Here is a 25,197-nt window from a genome sequence, read left to right on the forward strand (position 1 = left end):
GTTAGCTTGCCTTGTGACAGCCATTGAGGGTTGATGTCCTGAGTCTTCAGTATCTGCTCACGTTATCCTCAGTCTCACCAGTTCACTTGGGGGAATTGTGACATCAGTGAAACTCCCGGCTTGCAGTGTCACCTTCAGGTGTCCCCCAAGCTATCACACCACTCTCTCCAGAGTGTGATTTGTCTAGTGTGGCTGTTACTGAAGCCAGTTAGCATCGACCTTGAAATGTGTAGCAACCCAATGCATTTCCTTTGGGTACAACTCAGTCTGAGGCTTATTACTACCGCCCTGTGTGGGACAGTGGTGACACTGTCCCCCTCCCCGCACCCTGGGAAGCTTGTGCGTCCCATGTGAGCGGAGCTGCAGGCAGTTGGCCTTACCTTACTCTCTGACTTTTTTATGGTTTGTTTTTGTTTTTTTCCTCATACACTCTATTTTGATGTTTTTCTCTTCCCAGATTCTCTCCACCTCCCTGCCTATCCAACATCATGTTCTCTCCCCCTCAACCCCCCAACAAAAAAACTAAGACAAAAACCACAAACAAGCAAACCAGTCACAGAACTTGTTCTGTGCTGACCAAGTCTGCCTAGGCACGGGGTTGAGTAGTTGGTGGACCCAGTGACAGACACTCTGGGGAAAGTGACTGCCTCTTCCCCAGCAGCTACCAATTGTAAGTGGTTTCTTGGTTAGTGTAGGCTTTAGCATCTTCCCCTTTTTTCTTTTTGAGACTTTTTTCCTGTCTAGCCTTGGGCTGTCCTAGAGCTCCCTCTGTAGACTACAATGGCCTCAAACTCAGAGCCACCTTCTGCCTCCTGAGTGTGCATGTGCACCACCACTGTCTAGCAGACCTTTTTTTTTTTGAGACAGGGTTTCTCTGGATAGCCCTGGCTGTTCTGGAACTCACTTTGTAGACGAGGCTGGCCTCTAACTCAGAAATCTTCCTGCCTCTGCTAAGATTAAAGGCGTGTGCCACCACACCCAGCTTCTAGTAGACTTTTTAAATACAATTTGTAAATCATTTTTATTTTATGTTCATTGTTGCTTTGACTGCATGTATGTCTGTGTGAGGGTGTCAGAAGCCCCAGCTTTGGAGTTAATATAGATGATGTGAGCTGTCATATGGGTGCTGGGAATTGAACTGGGTCCTTTGGAAGAATCAGTGTTCTTAACCATTGAACCATCTTTCTAGGTCCCATCCCAATATTTGTTTGTTTTGAGACAGGGTTTCTCTGTGTAGCCCTGGCTGCCCTGGAACTCACTCTGTAGACCAGACTGACCTCTGACTCAGAGACCTGCTGCCTGCCTCTGTCTCTCAAGTGCTGGGATTAAAGGTGTGCCACAGTGCCTGGCTTACTTCCCCTTTTCAGTGCTGGCCTTTTTTCGATTAAGGTTTAGAGTGTTGAGCAGGTAGGTATTGGTGTGATGTGTGCATGTCCATGTTTCTCTCTTTTCTTGTTTATGCTTGTGTTTTGCTTGTGTTGTTTTGTGTTTGCCATGCTTGGGGCACAGCATAGAGCCTCATCAATGCCAGGCACCCCCATCTTCCCACCCCCACCTCCCCAGTCCTACCCATGGCTTCCTACTCCTAGTCAGGCCCAGGAGCTCTTGTAGTTGGTGAGAAATCTGGAGCTTTGGCGGGTGAGCTCGTCCTCTGCAGAGAGGCTTTGCTCCCTCACAGCCTCTGTTGCCTCACATGATGGCCCTGACCTCCCAGGTAGAGAGGCTGCTTGCCTAGCTGTGCACTGCAGTGGGTAACTGTCCGGTTTGGTCATCTCCCTTGATACTGAGAACTACTGAAAAGAGCAAAGGGTTAGCTGATTACTTGTTTCAGAGCCACCTCATATTACCAGGGACCTTTTCAAAAGGTAAAGAGCGTTAATTTAGGTCAGCCAACACACCCTCCGTTGAGTTTCAGTAGCCCCTTTGGAAGCTTAGAGACTGAGGAATGCTGTTCTCCAGTGCCCCCTAGTGTCACACAGATGGCAGTCTTCAAGTGTCCTGTGATACTGGTCTGCACTCTGCAGTGAGCCTGGGTCACCTCTCCGCCTTCCCTGGGAAGAGAAGATTTTTGAGCAGAATGTCTTGTCTTGGTCTTTCTTCCCTGTCTTTTCTTAAATTTGTAAATCCTGTCTTCCACTCCCAGGAGCTTTCTCTGCCTTTTGCAGTTTATCAGCATATTGTAATTTCCCTTTTTACCTTCCTAGAAATGTAAACTGTTAAAATGTGTCCGATAGGAAGCACTCTGTGATAATGGTAAGGCCTTTTCAGAACGACCCAGTATTTTTAATTTAGTTAACTTATTATGTGGGTATTTTGCCTGCACAAGTGTCTATGGACCACGTGCTCTTCAGGAATCAGAAGTAGAACCCCCTGGGACTGGAGTTACGGATGCTTGTGAGCCACCTTGGGGTTGCTGGCAGTTGACCTCCAGTCGTCTGGAAAAGCAACCAGTGCTCTCAACTGCTGAGCCATCTCTAGAGTGATCTCTCAATGGTGTGCATGGCTGTAAAGCCTTTAAAAGGGATGGCATGTGATATCTGCGCTTAACATGGTCCATGAATCATCCCGGGAAGTTCTAAGTGTTTTTTTCATATTTATTTTATTTACACACACACACACACACACACACACACACACACACACACACAGTGTTTTTGCCAACATGTGTACCCTTGGAGGCCATAAGAAGGCATTGGATTGCCTGGAACTAGCGTATCCAGTGCACCGATGTTAGAACCTCGCCTGCTGGCTTCAGCTACAAAACCGAAGCAAGACGTTGTATATGTTGGTGTAATGGCTCACTGAAATACCTCATGAAAATAGATCTCATGGCAGGGGGATGTGCTGTGTGCGTCTTGATGGGATTCACTGATGCACAGGAACCAGTGGGAAGGGAGGAGTCAGGATGGAGTTGCAAGCAGCCCTGCTGTCTCCTTGTCAGTCACCAGATGATGTTTGGTGTGGCATAGCTCCAGTTAACAGGCCCTACTGTGTCCTTTGATGGATTCTCAGCAGGATATAACTGAGGTCTTCACCACACACACAGTGGTGCCTGTGCAGCAGTGGATTTACGCATGACCTGTGAATTCTGTTCTTTATACCCACACAGTTTCCCTTTTGTATTTTGAATTTTGAGATGTGGTCTCTACACATCCCTGGCTGTACAGGAAGTCACTCTGTGGACCAGGCTGACCTCAAACTCAAGAGATCCACCTGCCTCTGCTTCCCAAGCGCTATACTGCCATCCTATACTTAGTTTCTGTCTTGCCTGCATGTATGTCTGTGTAACAGGTGCATGCCTGGTGCCCATGGCGGCCTGAAGAATGTAATGTGATAGAGACAGTCAGACAGTTGTGTGACATCACACAGACATAGGGAATTGAACTTCAGGAGTATCTTCTCTTAGTCATTGAGCCATGTTTCCAGCTCCTAGTCAGTTTCTTGAATAAAACATGATTTAAAAAGAAAAATTCTAAAATAGTACACCCTACTAACAACACTACCAGAGCTCTGTCAGACCCGGCTAGGTCATGAGTCCAGAGCTTTTGAACAAATATGTGCATTTTTATTTCGCATCATGTGTGTGCGGGGGTGGGCTCTTTGATCAGCAGTTTGTCTGTCTTTAACAGGCCCTCTTAGGTGGCCTTGAACTTAGATAATCTGATACCCATCTTCCTCTTCAGTGCCTGGATTAAAGGCAAAGGCCACCATGTCCTGGTATGAATTATTTGCAAGAAAAGCACTCTGGCAGACTTTTTCAAGTGACACCAAATAAGGAACCAAGTGAAAAGTCCAGGAGAGATTGTCACCTGATTCTCCCTCCAGGAGGGAGCCTGGGTTCTGCAGTCAGACTGCACATTTCCAAGATTTAGCCCTTTCTGAATTAACCATTTCTTTTAAAAAAAAATGGATTGTATGTGAACAAATTAGAAAGTGTGTTTCCAAGTGAAATGTAAGTGAACATTTCTGAGCTGGAGAGATGGTTCAGTGGTTAGAACCCTTGCTGCTCTGGTGGGTTTAGCTCCCAGCACCCACATCAGGCAGGTCAGAGACACCCATAACTTTAACAAGTCACACTGATTTAATTCTCATCCATAGATATCTTTCCTACATTGTTAGTAGTTAGTTAGTTAGTTAGTTAGTTAGTTCTTATCCCTAAGAGGACCCAAAAGGCTTTCTGAGTGTTGCTTCCCTTGAGAGGGAGGTGTGGTCTCTCTGGTGTCTCTGAGTTTCATTGGCTTCACTGTATCCATCCCTGTCTGTCACCATAGTTCTCTTAATGGGATTTAGAAACTTCCCATAGATGTCAGGCCCGCGTGTGCTTTACAACTAACCACACCCCTGCTCCTTGAGGATGTTAACTATACGTTGAGTAACATATTTATGGGATGGAATTCTGTGGAAGTAAGACGTCAGCATTTAGTTTCTTAGTTTTTAAAACCTCCTGGTTGCTATATACATCGATTCTGCCACTAAACACACCAGTTGAAGTTTTTAATAAGTGATTTGAGTTTAGTCTGGTGTTCACCATTCATACTGTGGGTCTTCTGTTTCCTTCTCACACACTGTTCTGTGAGTGATGTTAATATAAGCTTTCTCATACTGTGAGCAATTGGCTAATGTTGCAGTTGGTAAGAGGCTGAGTTAGAAAGCATTTCATGAGAAAACTCTGGACTGTGTGGGATCTCAGTGTTTCCACCGTGACGTGACGGCGGCCCACTGTCAGCTTGTGGCCCAGGACATGTGTGCACTACGGGAGAGGACAGCTTTGTCTTCTGTCCACTGTCAGCTTGTGGCCCAGGACATGTGTGCACAACGGGAGAGGACAGCTTTGTCTTCAGGGTTTGCCATGGTTTTAGTAGACACAGCTCAGTAGCCTCAGGGTGGTCTCCTTGTTACTCTTCCCGCCAACAGCGCTTTTGCATAATAAAAGAGTATTTTCTACTTACTTGGTTATAGGATGTGGTTTGTAAACTTCCCTGGAAGTTACTTCTGAATTTTTTATTTTATTTATTTTATTTTATTTTATTTTATTTTATTTTTGAGACAGGGTTTCTCTGTAGACTTGGCTGTCCTGGAACTCACTCTGTAGACCAGGCTGGCTTCGAACTCAGAAATCCGCCTGCCTCTGTCTCCCGAGTGCTGGGATTAAAGGTGTGGGCCACCACCTTCCGGCTACTTCTAGATTTTTTAAGCTGCAGTAGAGCTGGAGAGACAGCTTTGCTTGTTTTCAGGACCCAGGCCTGAGTCTTATAAATATGTACTTGGCTGCCTGGCTGGCTGGCTGAATGAATGCATGTATGCATGCTGTGGAAATTCCATAGTGATAACTTGTTAGTGGCAGACTTCTTGAAGCTCTTAGGAGCTGGCGGCCATGTAGCAGAGTCACCCGTTCTGTACTAGATCCTGTGAGTTAAGGTCACTCACAGCAATATGAAGCTGGAGTCCCGTCGTTCTACTTTATGTCTATAATAAATACACATCTCTCTTGAGATTGTTAGTCAGGGTCACTGACATTGCCCAGTGAATTGTCCTATCCTTTGGCAGGGAAAAATAAAATGGAGGTAGGTAATAACATGACTCAGCAGAAAGCTAAGTGGAGGCGAAAAGGGGGAACCAGGAAGATTCCCCAAAGGCAGGAGCTGGGACTAAACTTGATTTGCTTCAAAATAAGCTTTTTCAAATTTGTTCTTTGACAATTTACAGAAAAGGCTAGATGACATTTTCTTGCTTGTCATGGGGAAATACTGCCTGCCCTAGGAACCTTAGCTTGTAGTCCCTCACTCCTTACTTGAAAAGGATTTGGAAAATTCTAGTATAGATGCTTCCTAAGACAAACACATAAAATATGTGGCTTTTACAAAATAAGTCATGTGTATGTTGTAGGTAATCAAGTGTTCTTATTTTATTGTTTCAGTATATCTTTGGCGATTTCAGCCCTGATGAATTCAATCAGTTTTTTGTGACTCCCCGCTCTTCTGTTGAGGTAAGAAAAATTGTTGTCACGTACATATTTGTCGAGGTGATTGACGGTTCACTTTCACTTTAGTTGAGAGTTCTAACTCAAAACGAGTAGAGATTATCCTAGGAGTGTGCTGGGCCCGCTCGCTGGCTCTTGTAAGTCTCAGCAAAGAAGTAAGTATACCCTCACATACAGGCCAAGCCCCTGTTGCTTTCTTCTTCACGCCTGCCTTCCCTGAGGCTGCACTGCTGGGTGGGTAGCGCTCTGTCCACAGGAAGGGTTGAGTGCTGTGTGTGCCTCCAGACATCCCTTTGCAGCTCGCCTGAAAAGGATGCTGAGTTCTCCGTGCTAAGACATTGCTGCTTTGTTTTTGTTATTATTTGTTCATTTCTTTAGTGATTATGTGTTTTGCTCGATATATATGTGTCTTGCATGCCTGGTGTCCATGGAGGTTACAGGAGATACCCTGGAGCTGGGATTACGGATGCTCGCGAGCCGTGTTGTGGATGCTGGTAACTGAACTCCGGGCCCTCTGTAAGAGCAGGCGGTATTGAGCCGCCTCTCCAGCCCGTTTTCTGACTTTAACGGCTCAGCATGGTCCATCACACACATTGTGGTTAATTGGCAACACTATATTTGTGTGCTTATTTCTAGGGGCTTCCTGGTTGGCGAAGTGGGTTCCTGAGGGAGTCCCTGGTGGTGTTTCACATTCCCATAGATCCCTTTCCCACCATTTATCCATCCATTCATTCATTCATTCATTTATGGCAAGGACTCAGGGCTGTGACTCAGAACTTAAGTAGATCAGGTTGGCCTTGAACTCATAGAGACTCACCGTCTCTGCCTCCCAAGTAGTGGGATTAAAGTGCACCACTACAACCAGCTTTACCCTGGAATTTAATTGTGTGTGTGTGTGTGCAGTGTCCCCAGAAGCCATAGCTGTCAGATCCCCTGGAGCTAGAGTTAGAGGAGTTACAGGCTGAGGTGAACTGACCATGGTACCCCTGTAAGATGAGGCCTTCTGACTGAGTAGAGGAGGCAGCTGGAAACATTACCCGGTGCAGGCTGCCCCTGAAACCTAACTATGTATCTCAAACTGAATTCATAGTGAATTCCTGCCTCTGCCTCTTGACTGCTGGGGTTCCAGGTAGAGACGCTGGGTCGGTCCAGTCCTTTTGTATTCTGAGCAGCTGTATAACTAACTGGAGAAAGTGATCCACTTGGATAGTTCTGCTCATGGTGCTTGCTGTATCTGTTGGCACAAGGGAAATTCTCAGTGAAGCTGTAGTTTATTGGGTGAAGGATGCTACACACCAGAGAGCAAAAGTAATCATGTTTTTGCCAAGGCAGCCATTCCACAGTTGTACTCTACGGTGCAAGCTGGCCTCACACTCAACAATCCTCCTGACTCCACTTCCCGAGTACTGAGGCTGCAGGCGTGCATCACATACCTGTCACAGTTTCACATTCTTCTCTCTTATCCACATCCCAATTGCAGTGTCCGCCTTGACCTATCTCCTGCCCCCCCTGCCTACCCTCCAAAAGAACAGGCCTAGGAACATCAGGCTTACGCGGCATAACAAAGCTACATTAAGATCAGACACATAGCATCACATCAAGGCAACCCAGGAAGAAGAGAAGGCAAGAGTCAGGGTCAGCCCCTCATTCCCCATTGTCAGGATTCCTACAAGAAGACCAAGCTACTCTCCATAGCATATATACAGAGTCAGACCCTGAGAGACTCGTGACCTCTGTGAGGCCCCGTGAGGCCCAGTCAGTTGATTCTGTGGGCCTTGTTCTCCTAGTGTATCCCCAGCCCCTTTGGCTCCTCCAGGCTTTCCTCCTGCCCCTGAAGGACTCCCAAGCTCTGCTCAGTGTTTGGCTGTGGGGCTCTGCATCTGCTCCCATCAGTTGTGGGGCAAAGTCTCTTGGTCTTTTTAATGACAATTCTGTTAAGCACTGGCCCCAGAGTCTGCAGGCAGGACAAACTGTAGGTCAAAGGTTTTATGGCTGGGTTGGTGTCCCGATCACTCCACTCCTGGCCTTGTCTGGTTATATAAGATGGCCGGTTCACGATCCATGTTCCCCATCATGGAGTCTTCGCCAGGTTCCATGGGGTTCCCACTGCACTAGATTTCCACCTCAGCCCAATTCCAGTCATTTCTCCCTCCCAACCCCACCTGCCCTGTTAAGCTGGTTTTGGTTTTTTTGTTTTGGTTTTGGTTTTTTGAGACAGGGTTTCTCTGTAGCCCTGGCTGTCCTGGAACTCACTCTGTAGACCAGGCTGGCCTTGAACTCAGAAATCCGCCTGCCTCTGCCTCCCAGGTGCTGGGATTAAAGGCCAGCATTGCCTGGCCCTGTTAAGTATTTTTACATTCATTTGTGTGTGTGTACGTGTCTGAGTATGTGTGGGAATAGAGGACAGCTTGTTGATTTTTCTCCTACTGGGCGGGTCCCTGGGATGGTAGCAATCTGGCAGCCAAAGTAGGTAATAGTGTGTGCTGGAGGTGGTGGTGCAGGCACACACTTATCCCAGCTCTCAGGAAGCAGCTGCAGGTGGGCCTCGTGTGTATGGGGCCTGGTTCGATGGGAGACCAAATAGAACTGCTTTGTGGAGTCACTTGCAGGAATTAAACTCAGGTTGCTGGACTTGTTCAGTAACCTTTTTATCTGCTGAGCCATCTCACCAGACCCTAAAGAAAAATGCCCTAAATAGACTCAATATACAATGATAGTAAGGCTGGAGAGGTGGCCCAGTGGGTAAAGGTCCTTCCTGCCAAGCCTCATGACTTGGCTTCAGTCCCCAGGATCCTTATTTATTTATTTATTTATTTATTTATTTATTTATTTATTTATTTCGAGACAGGGTTTCTCTGTGTAGCCCTGGCTGTCCTGGAACTCACTTTGTAGACCAGGCTGGCCTTGAACTCAGAAATTCGCCTGCCTCTACCTCCCGAGTGCTGGGATTAAAGGCATGTGCCACCACACGTGGCTGATGAATGAAAATTTTAAAGAAGTTTAAATGAAATTGTCATATTGCCCCAGTGATGGAAACCGTTAGCCTGACGTCCTATTCTGCTGTCTCAGAAGCCCCCTCCTGAGGTCCCGGGAGCAGGAGTGTTGGGAGCCCTTGCTCAGCACTGTTCACTGTCTCTGCCCATCACAGCACCTCACTGTGCTCGTTGCTGGTGCCATTAACAAGTCTTGCTGGAGGTCGGCTGATGGTTTTGAGAAGAGCTGCTTAGCTGTCTGCCTTACAAAGTCTGATGGTGGGAATGTTGGTAGCTTGTGTTGATCAGACCTCCGACCGAATAGTCCCAGGGGATTATCCTCTCTGTCTCGGTCCTCTTGTTCACGAGTGGAGGCTCTGCCTACTCACCTTTTCTACTTCCCAGAGACCCCACCTCTGCACATTACAAGGGAAGTTTCTACTTCTAACCACACTGATGTGAAGCTTTGGCAGGGAAGCTGTGTGCATTCCTGGGGTGGTTTACCTTCCCAGCAGGCCTGGGCACCATCGCTGGTCCTCCTAGGCGGTCCCTTCTAGATTCAGAAGATTTCTTTCCCAGTGTTAGGGTGACGCTTGTGTGAATGGATTGATTGACACTTTTTTAGGCGTCCAGATTATGCACACTTCCGTCTGTCCCCTAGTACCATCCACAGAGCAGACATTCTCTGTAAGGGTGTCTTGCCCTTTTGTGACCTAGAGACGGGATTTGGTGAGCAGCCGTGGTGATGTTGCTGTACCACACTGCTTCTGTGTGCTGTCAGCGATGGCATGTGGAAGAGTTTGCCTGTGTCAAGGTGCTAAGTCCTAGGCTGCCAGGTCCTGAGTGGTTGGGCTCCTTTCCAGCCATGGTTGGTTTTTTCTTGCTGTTTGTCATCACCTCCTGGGGAGAGAACCCAGCACTTTATTTTTGGGGAAGGAAGTAACCTTGCCTCGTTAGAACTGTTGCATTGGCTAGCCAGAGTTCATCTGGAGACACGAGCCTAGGAGGCCACGGGCACAGCAGACAGTGATTGCCCTGGGCACCAGCTAGAGCCTCCTGGACTACTTCACAGATGCTGCAGCAGGGTGGTGTTTGGGGCTCGGTTCTGTCAGCTGACTCACTTCTCAGACACCCCCAAATCCTAAATAAATAATAGAATTAGCAGGAAGAAGTATTTGAGAGGTTCATAAAATTTGCCAGGTTTTCACAAAGTAGCCAGACCTATGTTGTTTTCTTCCTTTCTTCATACAAGGAAGGTGACGTTAAACCATTAACTCATCTGCATGGCGCACTGTAAAATGACAGTTAAGGGCCCAGCCCTTTCTTGGGGACTCTGGCTCACTTCTGCCAGTGGTGCTGACTCTTCAGTTCCCACTGTTAACAGATGGAGTGTTGGGGTTGGGATCATCCTGCCTGCCTGACACTCAGGCAGTATCCCAGTCTCCGTTGCAGTGTATTTAGCAGTGGTAAACGATTGAAAGCATTCCTACACTGTTTGGTTCAGATTGGGGCGAATCTGTGTCTTCCTGGGAACGTGATGTCATGGCCAGTTGCTTCTGCAGAGCTTAGAGGAAGGGTTGAGCTGGTGCAGTGGCTTCTGTCGGGCTTTGATAATCTGTTAAGATTTGTTTCTGACTTCTCTCGCAGCTCCCTCCATACAGTGGGACTCTGTGTAGCATACAGGCTGAAGATGAACTGCCAGATGGTAAGCCGGGTTGCATGGACTGGGTGGGCAGGAAACCTGCAAACATGTCCAACATTGGGTCATCTTTTCTCAACACAAATTTTTATTTATTCATTTATTTTGGAGTGTGCTTTTGTGTGGAGGTCAGAGGTCAGCTCTCTGGAATATGTCCTCTTCTGCTTTTGCCTGGGTTTGGTGATTGGACAGAGGTCATCGGGCTTATGCAGCAAGTCTCTTGCTGAGCTGTCTCCCTGATCTGTCCCTGTTGACTCCCATCCTTTGTAGGTTAGCAGGCTCAGGCTTGTGCCCAGAGCTGCAGTGTCCGTTCAGCCGGAGGCGCATTTCATTAGAGCTTGAAGCTTCTGCTCTGACCTGCAGCTCACTTAACTCCTGTCTTACAGTTTCCATTGCTGTGGAGAGACACCATGACCAGAGCAGCCAGTATGAAGGCAAACATTTATTTGGGGCTGGTTTACAGGTTCAGAGGTTCAGTCCGTTATCATGGAGGGAAACATGGCAGCATCCGGGCATGCATGGCACTGGGAGCTGAGAATTCTCTATGTTGTTCTCAAGGCAAACAGGAGAAGTCTTGCAAGCAGTGAGGAGGGTCTCATAGCCCACCCGCACAGTGCCAGTTCCTCTAACAAGGCCACACCTACCCACAGTGCCTCGGCCCATGGGCCAAGCATACTCAAACCACCACAACTGCCAAGTCACTCAGATTGGCAGGTGTGCTTTCAAGGTTGTGCCACGCTCACTCTGGGCATGGTAAGTTGTGGTCAGGAGAGAGGTGCTCTAGTCTCCTCAGCAGGCCCTGGTGTTGTGGGTGTGTCATCCCACATGGCTGTGCTCAACTCTGCCGGGTCCAGGGAGTTGTTATAGCAGTTGGTGTTCATGACCCATGCCTGGGCATTTAGGCCTCCAGCATGAGCCCTGGCCGATTTATGCATAAGTGTCATGTTTATCAAGGTGCAGCAGTGTTTGTTACTGAGGTGTGTTTAAGATATCCTGGCTATGCAGTCACTGCAGGCCCACGTGATCATTTCTAGTCAGGATTGTTTTAGGTTCCTTGCTTCCAAGAAAAAGAAAATCTTTTTTTTTTTTTTTTTTTTTTAATAGAACCAGGGATTAGATTCCATGATTATCTAGCATGTCAGACCTGTGTTAATTATAAATCAGGTTCATGCATGAACTTGGAAAGACTACGGGAATATCTCCAAAAGTAAGTATGTTGGCAGTCTGCAGTTTAGTGCTGACGGGAGAGCCTGAGGGCCAGGGCAGTAACAGCTTAGCATAGTTAGCAAAGTGAGCAGAGCTGCAGAAGCCAGCTGTCCTTTGATCTGCTGCTGTCTAGCTCCAGGTGTGGGCCCGTGGGGCATCGCTGTGTGGGCATCGCTGTGTGTACTGGCGGTGGTCATTCTTTACCCTGTGGTAAGACGTCTAGGGTCCTACTGCCTGCTTGCTCAGTTAATTGGTATAACCACTTAAGGGTTCCTTGTCTCTAAAATCTGTGTAGTGTTTTTTGTTTTCTCTCCGTAGAGCAGTAGTTGTCAGCCTGTGGGTCACGGCCTTTAGGGGTTGAGCGGCTCCTTCACAGGGGCACACCAGATGCTCACATTATGATTTATAACTGTGACAAAATTGCAGTTAGGAAGTAGCACCAAAATAATTGTATATTTGGGGATAAACACAGCATGACAAACTGTATCGAAGGGTCGCAGCCTCGGGAGGTTGAGAACCACTGCCCTAGGGCCTTCCATACCGAGTTAATGAGTCTGCCTCCCTTTTAGACTGTCCAGACGTGGATGGTCGGGACCACCCCCATATCTCCATATCTGAATGTCTGCCGTGGCCTAGTGTCTATTTAGAATGTGTGTGCATGAGGAAGAGCTTCCTTCTTGTCTGTCTCCCAGCGTGGGCAGTCACAGCAGGCGACCTCGGCACCACAGCACCACAGCCGTGCCTTACCTCCCACCATTTTTTTGGGGGGGCAACTGCTGAACTTTGAAGCAGTGTGTCCATGCTATCCATCCAGTTAACTGTTGAAGTCCTCCTGCTGTCTGAATAGCTTCTGTGGGAATTGTGCATAATGCTGGGATTAAAGGGTGTCACTGCACCCTGCTGGGACAGTTATTTTCATCACACTAACTTTTGAATCTTCTCTTGCCCTTGACTCCCTCTGAGCCACACCCGAAGCCCTTCTTGCCTTTTTTTCCCCACTGTTACCTCACTTGCTCTCCCCCGTAAATGTGAACTCACTGAGCCTTCCCTGCTTGGGAAGGTCTCCAGCCACCATAGAGGTATGCGTGCTTGATGGAACTCACTTTGAGAAATATTGCTTTAAAATGCCCTCACCTTTTCTTCTCTTTTTAATGTATGTGTGTGTAAGTTTTACCTTTTATGTATATATCTGTATCCTGTGTGTTTGTCTGGTGCCCAATGAGGCAATGGAATCTCTTGACCTGGAGTTCCATACAGTTGTGAACTCCCATGTGGTTGCAGGGAATTGAACCTGGGTCTGTCCTCTGGAAGAGCAGCCAGTGCTGTTAACCACGGAGCCATCTCTAACCTATGCTGCCTGGTTTTCCCTGACCTCCTTTCCCAGCAGAGATACTTTCACAAGCCCAGGGTGTTGTCTTCCTTATGCGGTGCTGAGCTATTCAGAGTCACATATGTAGGTCTCTCTTTTCACCCGAAGGATGGGTCTAATTCTGAGCTTTATGCTGTGAGTGTACACACACACACACACACACACACACGCGCGCGCGCACACACACACAAAAGAGAAACTGGCCTGAAGTACTGTGCTGTGATATCAAGTCACACCTAGAGTATTGTTCTGGTAAGATTTAGAATGGATGTGAAAGGCCCTTTTCTTTCTACTGGAGTAAGCAGTCCTGTAAGCTTCACAGCCCAGCACAGTAAACCCAAATGATTTCACAACAGCATTTGTGTCTCAGCGGGGAGCCATCCAAGCACAAGCACATTAGTGTTTGTGGCTGGCAGCTCCAGGCATCGTGGATGTGCTTGGATGTGCAGTATCATAGAATCTAGACTCTAGGTGTAATAGAAGCCATTGGTTTTTGGTAATCCATTCTAAAGTGAGGGAAAAAAAATTGCTCAGTCAGTGACCTGCTGCAAGCACAGGCAAAACTGCTGTGTTACTGCTAGTCACTGTTTGGGGTAGGATTGCCTTTCTTTCTTCCCCAGCTATAGGCACCTCTACCGCACAGTCAGCATGTCACTCACTGGCTTAGGCACCTCTACCCCACAGTTAGCATGTCATTGGCTTTCTGCTGGACCTTCATTTCCCATCACAAGCCCTCCAGGGTTAAACATCCTTAGGACATAATTTTTGGGTTATAATTCTGTTCTTGAAATAAGGGACTTAAAAAACTGTTGCCACCTTGTACTACAGTTTAAGGCATTAATTTTAGATGCATGGCATTTCAGTGGTCTTCCATGTTGTTGAAGGATACAGTTGATTCTAGTAACCTACTTGCAAAGATGTAGACTAAGATACAGTGTCCACCGTGACATGTATGGGAGGAGCAGGTTAACGCTAACTGGGAAGAGCACATACTAGAGCTCGCAGTGTGAATTTTCAAGTTCAAAGTCCTAGGCAGGTACAGTGTTTGATGCCTGTGATCCTAGGCCCCAAAACAGGCTAGGCTGGCTACACGGTAGATCCTGCCTCAGAGTCCCTCAAAGTTTAGTTCTAACTTTGGTTTTATAGGCTTCAAAAGTGGCTTTACCACCGCCATCCCCCACCCCCACCCCCGTCTGAATTGAGTAGTCACTAGCTAGCTGCTATTGAGGCAGGGGGGCATCTAGACCTCAGTCCGAGTGTTCAGTGGAGGAGTCCGAGAGAGTGGGATTGTGCACAGCCTGCCTAGGGGGTCCTGGTTCTGCAGTGTACCCGTGTCTCAGGTTGTACCATCAGAGCCCACATTCCCTCTGCTTAGGCATGAAGCACCATGAGGTCTGCAAGGAGGGACAAGGTCTCACTGTGCCGTCCAGGACTTGGACTTTTTATGCCTCAGCTTTGTGTGTCAGGATTACAGGTGTGAGCCAGCACCTGTCCCTGTACCTCTGAAGACATGAGTGACTCCAGGCAAGTGTGCTGTCTGCCTCTGACCTAAGCCACAAGATGCATGTGTGTGGGATGTACAATGAGGCTGCCAGCAGCCACCTTGGAGTGGAGGGTGACCTTGAGTTCCCAATTCTGCCTCAGCCACTCCAGGACTGAAACAACACACCCCAATAATTTTTAATTACAAATTTAATTTAATTTCTACCCTCTGTTTTTTAAACTCTTAGTTACCCAGATATCCAGGGATGAGGATAGACTTCTATTTTTTATATACCCAAGTTGGTCTTGTTTTACATGTCATTTTTAACAGATTAGGCTAAAACCTGTTATAACCCTGTTAGGAAATGATACAAAGTGTCACCTCTCAAAGAGGACCAATGGTTTGGGTACTGTGCACCTTGCACCCTGTACTCTGGATGGATAGACATTGACTGGTCATTTCTTCTCAGCAGGACAGGAGCACCAGAGGATCGAGTTTGGTGTAGATGAAGTCATCGAACCTAGTGAGGGGCTGCCGCCAACTCCTAGCTACAGTATTTCAAGCACCTTGAACCCCCAGGCACCCGAATTTATCCTTGGTTGTACGACTTCTAAAAAGATCCCTGAAGCCGTTGAAAAAGATGAGACCTACAGCTCCATTGACCAGTACCCCGCCTCGGCCTTGGCTCTGGAAAGCAACTCTAACGCAGAGGCTGAGACCCTGGAGAACGACAGTGGTGCCGGCGGCCTTGGTCAGAGGGAACGGAAAAAGAAGAAGAAGCGGCCCCCTGGGTACTACAGTTATTTGAAAGATGGCGGTGAGGACAGTGCTTCCCCAGCCACCCTGGTCAACGGCCATGCCACCTCAGTGGGCACGAGCGGCGAGGCTGTGGAGGACGCCGAGTTCATGGACGTGCTTCCTCCAGTCATGCCCAGGACTTGTGACAGCCCTCAGAATCCTGTGGACTTCATCAGTGGCCCTGTCCCTGACAGTCCGTTCCCCAGGACACTAGGAGGCGATGCCAGGACTGCAGGGCTGTGTGAGGGCTGCCATGAAGCTGACTTTGAGCAGCCCTGCCTCCCTGCAGACAGCCTGCTAAGGACAGCTGGGACGCAGCCCTACGTTGGCACCGATACTACTGAGAACTTCGCAGTTGCTAATGGGAAAATACTTGAATCCCCGGGCGAGGACACTGCTGCCAACGGGGCAGAACTGCACACCGACGAGGGTGCAGACCTGGACCCTGCGAAGCCGGAGAGCCAGTCACCTCCTGCCGAAAGTGCGCTCTCTGCCTCTGGCGCCATCCCCATTAGCCAGCCTGCAAAGTCCTGGGCTAGTCTCTTTCATGATTCTAAGCCCTCTGCCTCCTCACCCATGGCGTATGTGGAAACTAAGTGTTCCCCCCCTGTCCCATCCCCCCTGGCCTCTGAAAAACAGATGGAAGTCAAAGAAGGGCTTGTTCCAGTGTCAGAGGATCCTGTAGCCATAAAGATTGCAGGTACAGTTAAAGGACAGGCTGAGTGGGCCTGGGAGCCGGCTGTTGGTACCCAGTGGTGGTAGCCGACCGGTGTGCAAACAGTAGTAAAGGACTTGTATGTGTCAGTGTTATCCAGTAGTCAAACGGTGTGTGTAAGGAGGAAGATGGAGGGAGAGGGTGCCGTGCCTTTCTGTAAGCAGGGAAGACCCATGTCTGCTATGACTGTTGTGACAAACTCCATGTCCATTCCTCGGTGCCATTACTGTTGTCATGTACGGCACACATGCCCTGTGCTGTAGCTAGGGTGTCCATCAGGTCTAGTGAGCCTTCTCAGCTCACACTCACGGTGTACGCTCTTTCTATATCTACAGAAGAAGGTACTCTAAAAATAATGCATCACCCCCCATCTTCCTTCCTTTAGTGACTTTGGGTTCAGTGATGGATTTCATTGAGAATCATAGCCACAGAGTAAGGGCAGAAGTCAGGCAGGCGCCGGATGTGTGGTGCAGAAGCAGGTCTTCAGGTCCCAGCTCCTGAGACAGCTGCAGCGGGCCCCTGGAGTGCTCAGCGTCCCTGCAGACATTAAGGCGTATCCTCTTGATGGTTGGGGTGACAAGTAGAGGAGTTTAATCACATTGGAAACACAGCCCTGTAATTCCAGAGCTCCGGAGGCAGAGGCAGGAAGAGCTGCAGTTTAAAGTCAGCCTGGCTTCAGTAGCAAGACCCTGTCTTAAAAGAAGCCAAAACAAAGATGGTAACGTTTTAGGCTGTATGTGATAATACTGTTCTGAATATTCTTAGTGTTCTAAGGTCTCTTCAAATGAGAAAATTGATGAAATTTTTATTTTTATTGTTTTAGGCTTCATATGTTGGTCTTTGATATAACATCTTATCATGTAGCCTAGGCTGGTCTTGTACTCGCTTCTAGCCCAGGCTGTATTCAAAGTGGATTTTTTTCCTGCTCTCACCTCCTGATGAGGTGCTGGGATCACAGGGTTCGCCGCTGTGCTCTGTGGGGGTCGTTATTTATTATTTTTGACTTTTATGTATATGGGTCTTTGCCTTCATGTATGTCCAGGCAACACTTGTTCCAGAAGATGCCAGAAGAAATCATCAAATTCCCTCCAACTAGAGTTGTAGTCTGTTGTAAACCCTTGTGTGGGTGCTGGAGATTTAACCCGGCTCTTCTGGAATAGTAGCTGGTACTGTTCAAGTAAAGTGGTTTTCTTCTCTACAGTACCCCACCAGTACCTTTTTCCTTTTTTTTTTTAATTAAAATTTTATTTTATTTTATGTGTGTTTTGCCTGCATGTGCGCCATGTGGGTGCTAGGAATTGACCCACATCTAGAAGAGCAACAAGTGCACTCACCTCGGAGCCACCTCTCCAGCCCATTTTTCTTTTCAGTTTCACTTTGTATCGCATGCCTTTCACAGACTGTAAAGTTTTACTGCCAGTCTCCCAGGGGCTGGGATTCTACATGCATTGCTCCACCCCTCCGCCTCCCGCCCGCCCACCCGCCCCATTTAATAGATATGGGTATATTTCTTCTACCATGCACTGGGTGCAGGACTGGGAGATGGCTCAGTACACGAGAGCCCTTGTTATGCAAGCCTGAGCATCTGCGTTTGATTCTCTGTCATACCTGTAAGAAAGCTCTGGCCTGTGACGCTGTCACTGGGCTCAGAGACAGGGAGATCCTAGGAGCTTGCTGGCAGCAACCTAAGCTAGAGGATGATCTCTGGCTTCTGTGCCAGCCGGAAAATCGTAACAGCACAAGGAGCACTAGTTTTAACCAGGCAGGTCTGAAGGATGGGAGACACTCACTCTGCTGTTTACTTCAGTCACTCAGTGCATATTGGCCCTTTGTGGGTAGTAAGCTCAAGATAGCGAGTGTGTAGCCCTGGCTGTCCTGGAACTCAATCTGTAGACCAGGCTGGCCTCAAATTCAGAGATCCTCCTGCCTCTGCCCCCTGAGTGCTGGGACTGAAGGTGTGCCCCACCACTGCTCACCTATATTGGCCATTTTTAGTAGGAGTAACTGAATCAGGAAATCAGTGGAAGGAAACTTGAGAACCATGGAACTGGCATACTGCTGACGGGAGAAGAATGTCTGCACCACTCTCGGGAGTAAGTGAGCAGCGAGGTGCTCAGGGCTGACTGCCCAGGGCTTGCCAAGAGGCAGCAGTCTGGGGGCAAAGGGCAGGGCATGGAGCTTCTCCTGAAGTATCAGCATAGAGACGCTAAGGTGCTGAGCCGTTTCTCCAGCCCCAAGAACAATGGAGTAATTTTTAGGGAAAGAAAAACCTAGGTCTCTCTTCTCTACCTGCCTGTAAAGAGTTACCCTGCACTTGAGAATTCTACCAGAAGGCAGCAGTTTGAGCACTGCTTGCAGCAGTTGTCTGTCCTGTCTGCTGCACTGTCTGTGTCCCAGGTCTGCTTGCGTGCAGGTTTTGAACAGACCACTGGGTGGCGCTAAGAGACAGGCTCACTATCTTGGAAAATGGAACCTGCTGGTTCTAGAAGAGGACCATGCAGAAATGAGCCTTGAACATGTGGTTTCCCAGTTGGGAAGGAGTTGATTAGAGCTGGCTTCAGATTGGATTGCATTCTCCTGTGTCACCTGTGGGAGCCCCCAGGCTGTTGAGGTCACTCTGGTCCACAGAGGTTTGTTCTAGGGCTTAGCGCAACCCGCTTACCCAATTCCCTTTTGAAAAGGAATTAGCTCTGTCACATGTGGTGCTGGGTTCTTTTTTACACTGATGCAGCACACCCACACCACTAGTCTTACGGTGTGTGTGTTTTCACGTATGTGTGAGTGGGTGTGCATGCTTGCCAAAGGCATCTCGTGGTGTCAGAGTCAGCTTTTAGGGAGCAAGGTCTTACTTTCACCTATCTTGTCTTTAAAGCAGTGTCTTTTGTTTCTGCCACTTCACTGCATACTGTACCCAGGTCAGGTACCCACAAATTTGGGGAGATTCTCGCCTTAGCCTGCAGTCTCTCTGTAGCCCTGGAACTAACTTGCTGTGTAGTGATCATGAACTCCTGATGCCCACCGTTGCCTCCGAAGTGCCGGGATTACAGGCAAGCGTCATCACATAGGTCTCTCATTTTTTAAAAATGTGGCCCAGTCAGTGCCCGTGCCAAAGCAGGTGTGAATATCATGGTACCCCACCCCTTCCGACCTTCAACTGACGCAAGAAGGCTTTGCCTTCACTAGGAAAACAGAATTTTCTCCGCCCATGTGGCTCTAACTCCTGGGCCAGGCATCCCACTGAGCAGTGTACACTGGCTTCCACCTTCTTACCCAGATCTCTGGCTTGCTTCTTCATATTGATACCATTAGTCTGCACCCTGAACCTGAAGGTTGTGCGTGACCGTGGGAGTATTGGGACTGCAGCACGCTGATACCTATGTGTAAGTCGCCATTCAGTGTTCATACTTCCTGCTGTCCTTTATGTTACTCCGGATAGACAGACACCTTTCCCCCACTGCCTATTTTCTGATGTCTGCGCCTCCAGTCATCTAGCTGTTCTCTTGGTATATCTGTAGGTGAAGCATACTCCCCAGACTCTTTTACAGTCTGTGGTGCTGTCCGGGACAGTGAGCCCTTCATTACCTGTCTGAGCTGGCCTGGAGCGGGGCTAGTTGCAGGCTTGGGTGCACGCGGGATGCATTAGCTGTTCTTACAGAGGTCAGCCATGGTAGGAAGACCTAGCTTCTAATTCTGTAAAAGCTTGCCACACCGTTGATGGCTGCTGTAGAGCCTGTGGTGTTGCTTTGGGGTGTGTTTTTGTTTGAACACACAGGTTTGGAGGTTACTGTGATCATTGCTGTACTATGGATCCTTGTTTAGCCCAAGAACAGGTGGCAGAAGGCAGTGGGAGGGGGAAAGAGGGCGTCCCGCCTTACATAATATTTAAAAACATTTCTTCCTTAGACTTATTTGTTCCTTCTGTGCTTGCAAGCATGTTTGTGTGTATGTACAAGTGTGTGTGCTTGTGAGGTCAGGCTGTGGAAGTTGGTTGTGTTTCTACCACAAGGGGCTGTGAACTCAGATCATCAGGCCTGGCAGCAAGTGCTAGGAACGGCTGAGCCCACCAGGTAGACCCACAGTTGTATCTGGCTCAGTGCTGTGACTTCAGTTTTCTCATCTGTAAGAGGAGGTGTCAGAGTCCCTTTTTGGCAGAGTTATGACTATGCAGTTGAGTGTTACTGGACAGCTCCAGGACTGGTGGGAGCTGTCAGCATGCGTCTTCCTGTCTTAGATCTGCACACCTTTCACTAAGGGGCTGCTCTCAGTGGCTGTGTCTGGTGCTTCTCTGGAGCCTGTAATGGTTTAGTTTCTCAGATAAAGTGATCTATGGGAGCCACATCAAGCCACCCACTGTGCTTCCTCAGCTTACAGCTTTCTTAAAGCTGTAAAAAAGTGGTTTCCGGGGTGTCAGGAGAGAAGCCCCACCCACTTCTGAATGGAGTGAGGAGTTAGTGGACCAATGGCTGATCTCACTTCCATGATTGGCAGGAGCTGCTGCTGTCACTTAATACTCGGCCATTGAGCGCCCACTGTGGTCTGCCGGGTTTTCTGGGAGCCCGGTGGCACACTCCTGCCCCACAGTCCCTTTGAAGCTGGTATCCAGAGGACTTAGCAGCTGGTGAAGCATGCTGTCAGCCTTGGTGGGGATGCCAGTGTCTTCCACCTCCGCTCTCTGCTGCTAGCTATTGTGTCGGTGTCTCTGGCCATGGAGCGTCCTAGTGTAAACTGAGAGGATAACTGTAAATGTTGATGTTCAAGACAACTGCCCCCCACCCCTGCACCCCAACTTAGTAACAAAGCGGTGCTAAGTGAAGGCTTTCGGAGGACACGCTCTTCTGAAGGACTCTCAGCACTTCAGAAACGCCGTGCATGGATTCTGACTGCAATGTTAATGTCTTCATTTGCTTCTTCACTCTTGCAGAGTTATTGGAGACTGTAACCCTAATACATAAGCCAGTGTCATTGCAACCCCGTGGGCTGATCAATAAAGGAAACTGGTGCTACATTAATGCCGTATCCTTCCTGGCTGCCAACCCTGCGCCTGGCCACCATGCCCACTCTCCCGTCTGGGTGTGTTTGATTGCCGCAGCGTCCCCAGGGCTGCCGGCCTGCGCTCTGAGCACGGAGACTGGGCCATCACTCTGCCTGCCTCATGGTCGGTGGTACTCTGGAGCCTCTCCGCCCTCTGTCCGAGGATTGATCTGTTGGCTTATGAAGGGTAGAGTCGGGCATGTTCTATTCTCATTGGAGTGGTGGTAGACAGTAGGACAGAATGGCCGCGTAGAACTAGAGGCTTTGCTCTAACTAGTGGGAGTGTTTTGTTCAGCTAGCTAGGCTCTTGAGTGTCCTGCAGCCGGCCGACAGAGAGAGGATCCTTACATGGCCTTTACAAGGCAGCTGTCTTCTCATGTGGTTTACTCCTCTTTGTGTTTACATATCCACGTAGCTGAGTGTCCTTGGCTTATCTTTTTTTTTTTTTTACGTGCCTTTTAGAAAAGTTCCTCTGTGTCTGTTTCATTTCCTTTACACTTCCTTACCGACATTTAGACCCTGCAGGCATTGGTGGCTTGCCCTCCGATGTATCACCTGATGAAGTTCATTCCTCTGTACTCAAAAGTGCAGCGGCCTTGCACATCAACGCCCATGATAGATAGCTTGTAAGTAAAGCGCTCGCACACGTGCCAGTGGTCGGGGGCTCTCCCTGCGGTGATGGGAACGAGCGGTTTGGCCGAGCAGGTGCTCCCGGGGCTGACGCCAGCTCTCAGTTCTTGATTTGCTACAGACGAGTGCTCCACCATCTCCCCCGCCCTGCTCTTAAGTTCATGTGAATGCGTGCTTTGCCTGCATACATGTAAGGGCACATGCCACGTGTGGGCAGTGGCGGTCAGAAGACTTTGGACCCCCTGAACCTGGAATTACAGCTACTTGTGAGCTGGCAGTGGGTATTGAGAACTGAACCCTGGTCCCTTGTAAGAGCAACAAGTCTCTGAACTCCAGCCTCTGGAATTCTCCTTTAAAGGGAGATGTTGTTGGGATTTTCTATGGAAGTTGATGTGGAATATAACTGGAGAGTTTGCTGCCCTTCAGATTCCGTAGGAAACCCCGTACTGTTTACCAGCTTAAAATGCCATCTGGAAATGGTCCCATAACATGTGTAGATTTTAACATAAGAGCTCCTGGGTGCTGTTCTAGCTGCTGGTTAATGTGCCACCGTGCCCAGGCCTGCTCCTAACGTGAGTTCTGCTTTGCTCTTTCTCCATCTAGTGTTCGGCTCATGAATGAGTTCACTAACATGCCAGTGCCTCCCAAACCCCGCCAAGGTGAGTCAGAGCTCGCGCCGGGATAGGCGCCTTGTCACTGGGGACACGGAGCGAGGGGGTGGCGTGTGGTGAATGTGTGGTCTTACTGAAAAAAGTGTCTATTTAAACCAAGGTGTTTTCCCCGTGTGATGGGAGTTTGGGTGGATTTGCTTTCACCTCTCTGTGGTCTCTTTACTTACCAGAATCTTCTGTTTTTTTCTTGCAGCTCTCGGGGATAAAATCGTGAGAGATATCCGCCCAGGGGCTGCCTTTGAACCCACATACATATACAGACTCCTGACAGTCATCAAGTCGAGCCTGTCTGAAAAGGTCTGGGGTGCTCTGTGGTTGCTATGGAAACTGCTCCCAAGAACTGGGGGAGGGGACCATGCCTACGTCCTAGAGCATAGGGGCCAAGGCAAGAGGATCTCTGGGAAGCTAAGCCTAGCCTGCTACAGAGCAAGTTGTAGATGACCCTGAAGTGGCTGTTGGCGCATGCCTCGAGCTGTGACTTGGTGGGGTGAGAACTGGGTGAGGTTTATGGTGGAGACACTCAATGACTTAACACGTGCCAGTTACCCACATTTAATAGCATTGAGACCCAAGGACGGAGTCTCACTGGCTCTGCCAGCCTGTGAATCCACCGCTGATGGGCAGAGCCTGGCTTCTGAGTCTGACCCTTGTTGCTGCAATGTGCTTGAGTGGGGGGGGGGGGGTTCCTCCTCGTCCTGGAGTGCTCCGCCTCCATCTTAGTCCTGCTCAGGCTACAGCAGTGAGTCCATCAACTCAGCCATTGTAGCCTGGCTTTTCCTAAAATCCTGCTAGCAGGTAACTAAGGGCAGGTGAGCGGGTGGGCAGGCAGGCGGGCAGGCGGGCAGGCGAGCGAGCCAGGCGGCCTTCCAGTGGTCATTGTCTAGAGCATCCAGCTGGTCTTCCAGTGCCAAGTCTAATGCATTGGCATGAGCAGTGCAATGCAGGTATAGACAGGAAGCTTACTCAGAGTGGAAAAATAGTAAGAGAATGCCATTTAAATGAATAGTCTGGAAGCTGTATTGCTTTAAATAGAGTGAGCATGGACTTGCAAACTTTATATGCCCCAGTACAGGGGAATGCCAGGGCCAAAAAGGGGGAGTGGGTGGGTAGGGGAGTGGGGGTGAGTGGGTATGGGGGACTTTTGGGATAGCATTGGAAATGTAAATGAGGAAAATACCTAATAAAAAATTAAAAAAAAATAGAGTGAGCATCCAGGTACACAAAGACACCAGCTGCACAACTTTAGCTTTTCCTTTCTCCTCACCCGCTTCTTTTCCCTCCCTCCCTCCCTCCCTCCCTCCCTCCATCCCCCCCCCTTCCTCCCTTCTAAGATAGGGCTTCTCTGTGTACCCCTGTCCTGTGCACTCTGTAGACCAGGCTCAGAGATCTGCCATGCCTCTATCTCCCCAGTGTTAGGATTTAAAATCCTGAGCCGCCACCACCATCCCACTAGCTTTTTTTTTAAATGCCTGTGATACAGCTTTTCTTGTTTTGGAGTTTCACTTCCCACTACTTGGGATTTGGGGTGCTAGGAATGCCTCCCAAGAGTGGGGATTAGAAGCACAACCAGAAGTGTAACGACAGTGTGCAGATGCAGTGGAGTGGAGGTGGAAGGCACCCAGGGACCTTCTAGAACTGTGGACGTTTTCACAGCGCTGAGTGGCGCTATTGTCTAAGACCAGCTTGTGTGTACCAGTATCTGTGCCTAGGAGGTTAGCTATAGAAATAGGCTACAGAGTTCTCATGGCAACTCTGGGGATTTGGGTTCACTGGTCTAGAGCATTCATCTAAGGTGTAGTTTGCTCTAGGTGCTGGGGCTTCTATAGGCCTTACTCCAGCTGGTTGGAATTAATGTGCCCATGTCTGTCCTCAGGGCCGGCAGGAGGACGCAGAGGAGTATCTAGGTTTCATCCTCAATGGACTCCATGAAGAGATGCTGAGCCTGAAGAAGCTACTCTCACCCACGCACGAAAGTAGGTTCTTCTGGGTGAGACTGTTTGCCTGATAGTGGCTTCAAGGAAGGTCACGTGTCTGTGCTATCGATACATACACATGGGCATGCATGTACATGTGCAGGCATGCACAGTTAGAAGTCTCCTGTCCATCAGCAGTGCTTAGCATACATCAAAAGCCAGCTGTTGTTCATTTCCTAGTAGAGCAGTGAGAAAGTTGGGCTTGGATAACTGAAATGTACCCAGCTCACGCACATGTTTCAACTTTTACTCTAGAGGGAGATTCTATAGTTCCTGTTCCGTTGCAAAGGCTTTGCTCGGGCTTAGGCTTCCGGGGGGGTAGAGTCCATCACAGCGGAGGGCACACTGGCAAGCTAGATGACCACGCTTACCCACACACAGCGAGCAGAGAGTGGACAGAGCATAGAGCCAGGCTGTAAGCCCCAGCCAGTAATGTCCTCTCCTCCAGCCAGCCTCTGCTGCCTAAGCAGTGCCACCAGCCGAGAGCTAAGTGTGGAGTTCCGTGAGAATTTCACATTCAAATGACCTCTGAGATACAGAAAGACAGAAGCGAGTGGGAAGACCCCCGTGGGTGCAAGCTCACTCCAGACTGCTCTGCTCGTTTGCCTTAGGGATGGGAGGTTGGCGATAATTGCCCCTGCTGAAGGCCTCCTCTTCGAGCATAGCTTCT

At 48.9% G+C, this 25,197-nt stretch overlaps 1 protein-coding gene across 5 annotated transcripts in view; it reads left to right on the forward strand.

Moving 5' to 3' along the window:
* Positions 1 to 25,197, forward strand: part of Usp10 (ubiquitin specific peptidase 10) — a 47,201-nt gene that overhangs the window by 15,572 nt on the left and 6,432 nt on the right. For 2 of the 5 annotated variants that reach the window (NM_009462.2, XM_006530845.4), the window contains exons 2-9: positions 5,918 to 5,986; positions 10,600 to 10,657; positions 15,179 to 16,207; positions 21,144 to 21,235; positions 21,770 to 21,879; positions 22,487 to 22,542; positions 22,748 to 22,851; positions 24,428 to 24,527. In NM_009462.2, coding sequence (NP_033488.1) covers positions 5,918 to 5,986; positions 10,600 to 10,657; positions 15,179 to 16,207; positions 21,144 to 21,235; positions 21,770 to 21,879; positions 22,487 to 22,542; positions 22,748 to 22,851; positions 24,428 to 24,527 — 1,618 coding nt within the window. The other 3 variants (NM_001310630.1, XM_006530846.4, XM_030243413.1) reach the window with 2 other exon arrangements.

This window comes from Mus musculus, chromosome 8, assembly GCF_000001635.26.
Source record: "Mus musculus strain C57BL/6J chromosome 8, GRCm38.p6 C57BL/6J".
Classification (NCBI taxonomy): Eukaryota; Metazoa; Chordata; class Mammalia; order Rodentia; family Muridae; genus Mus; species Mus musculus.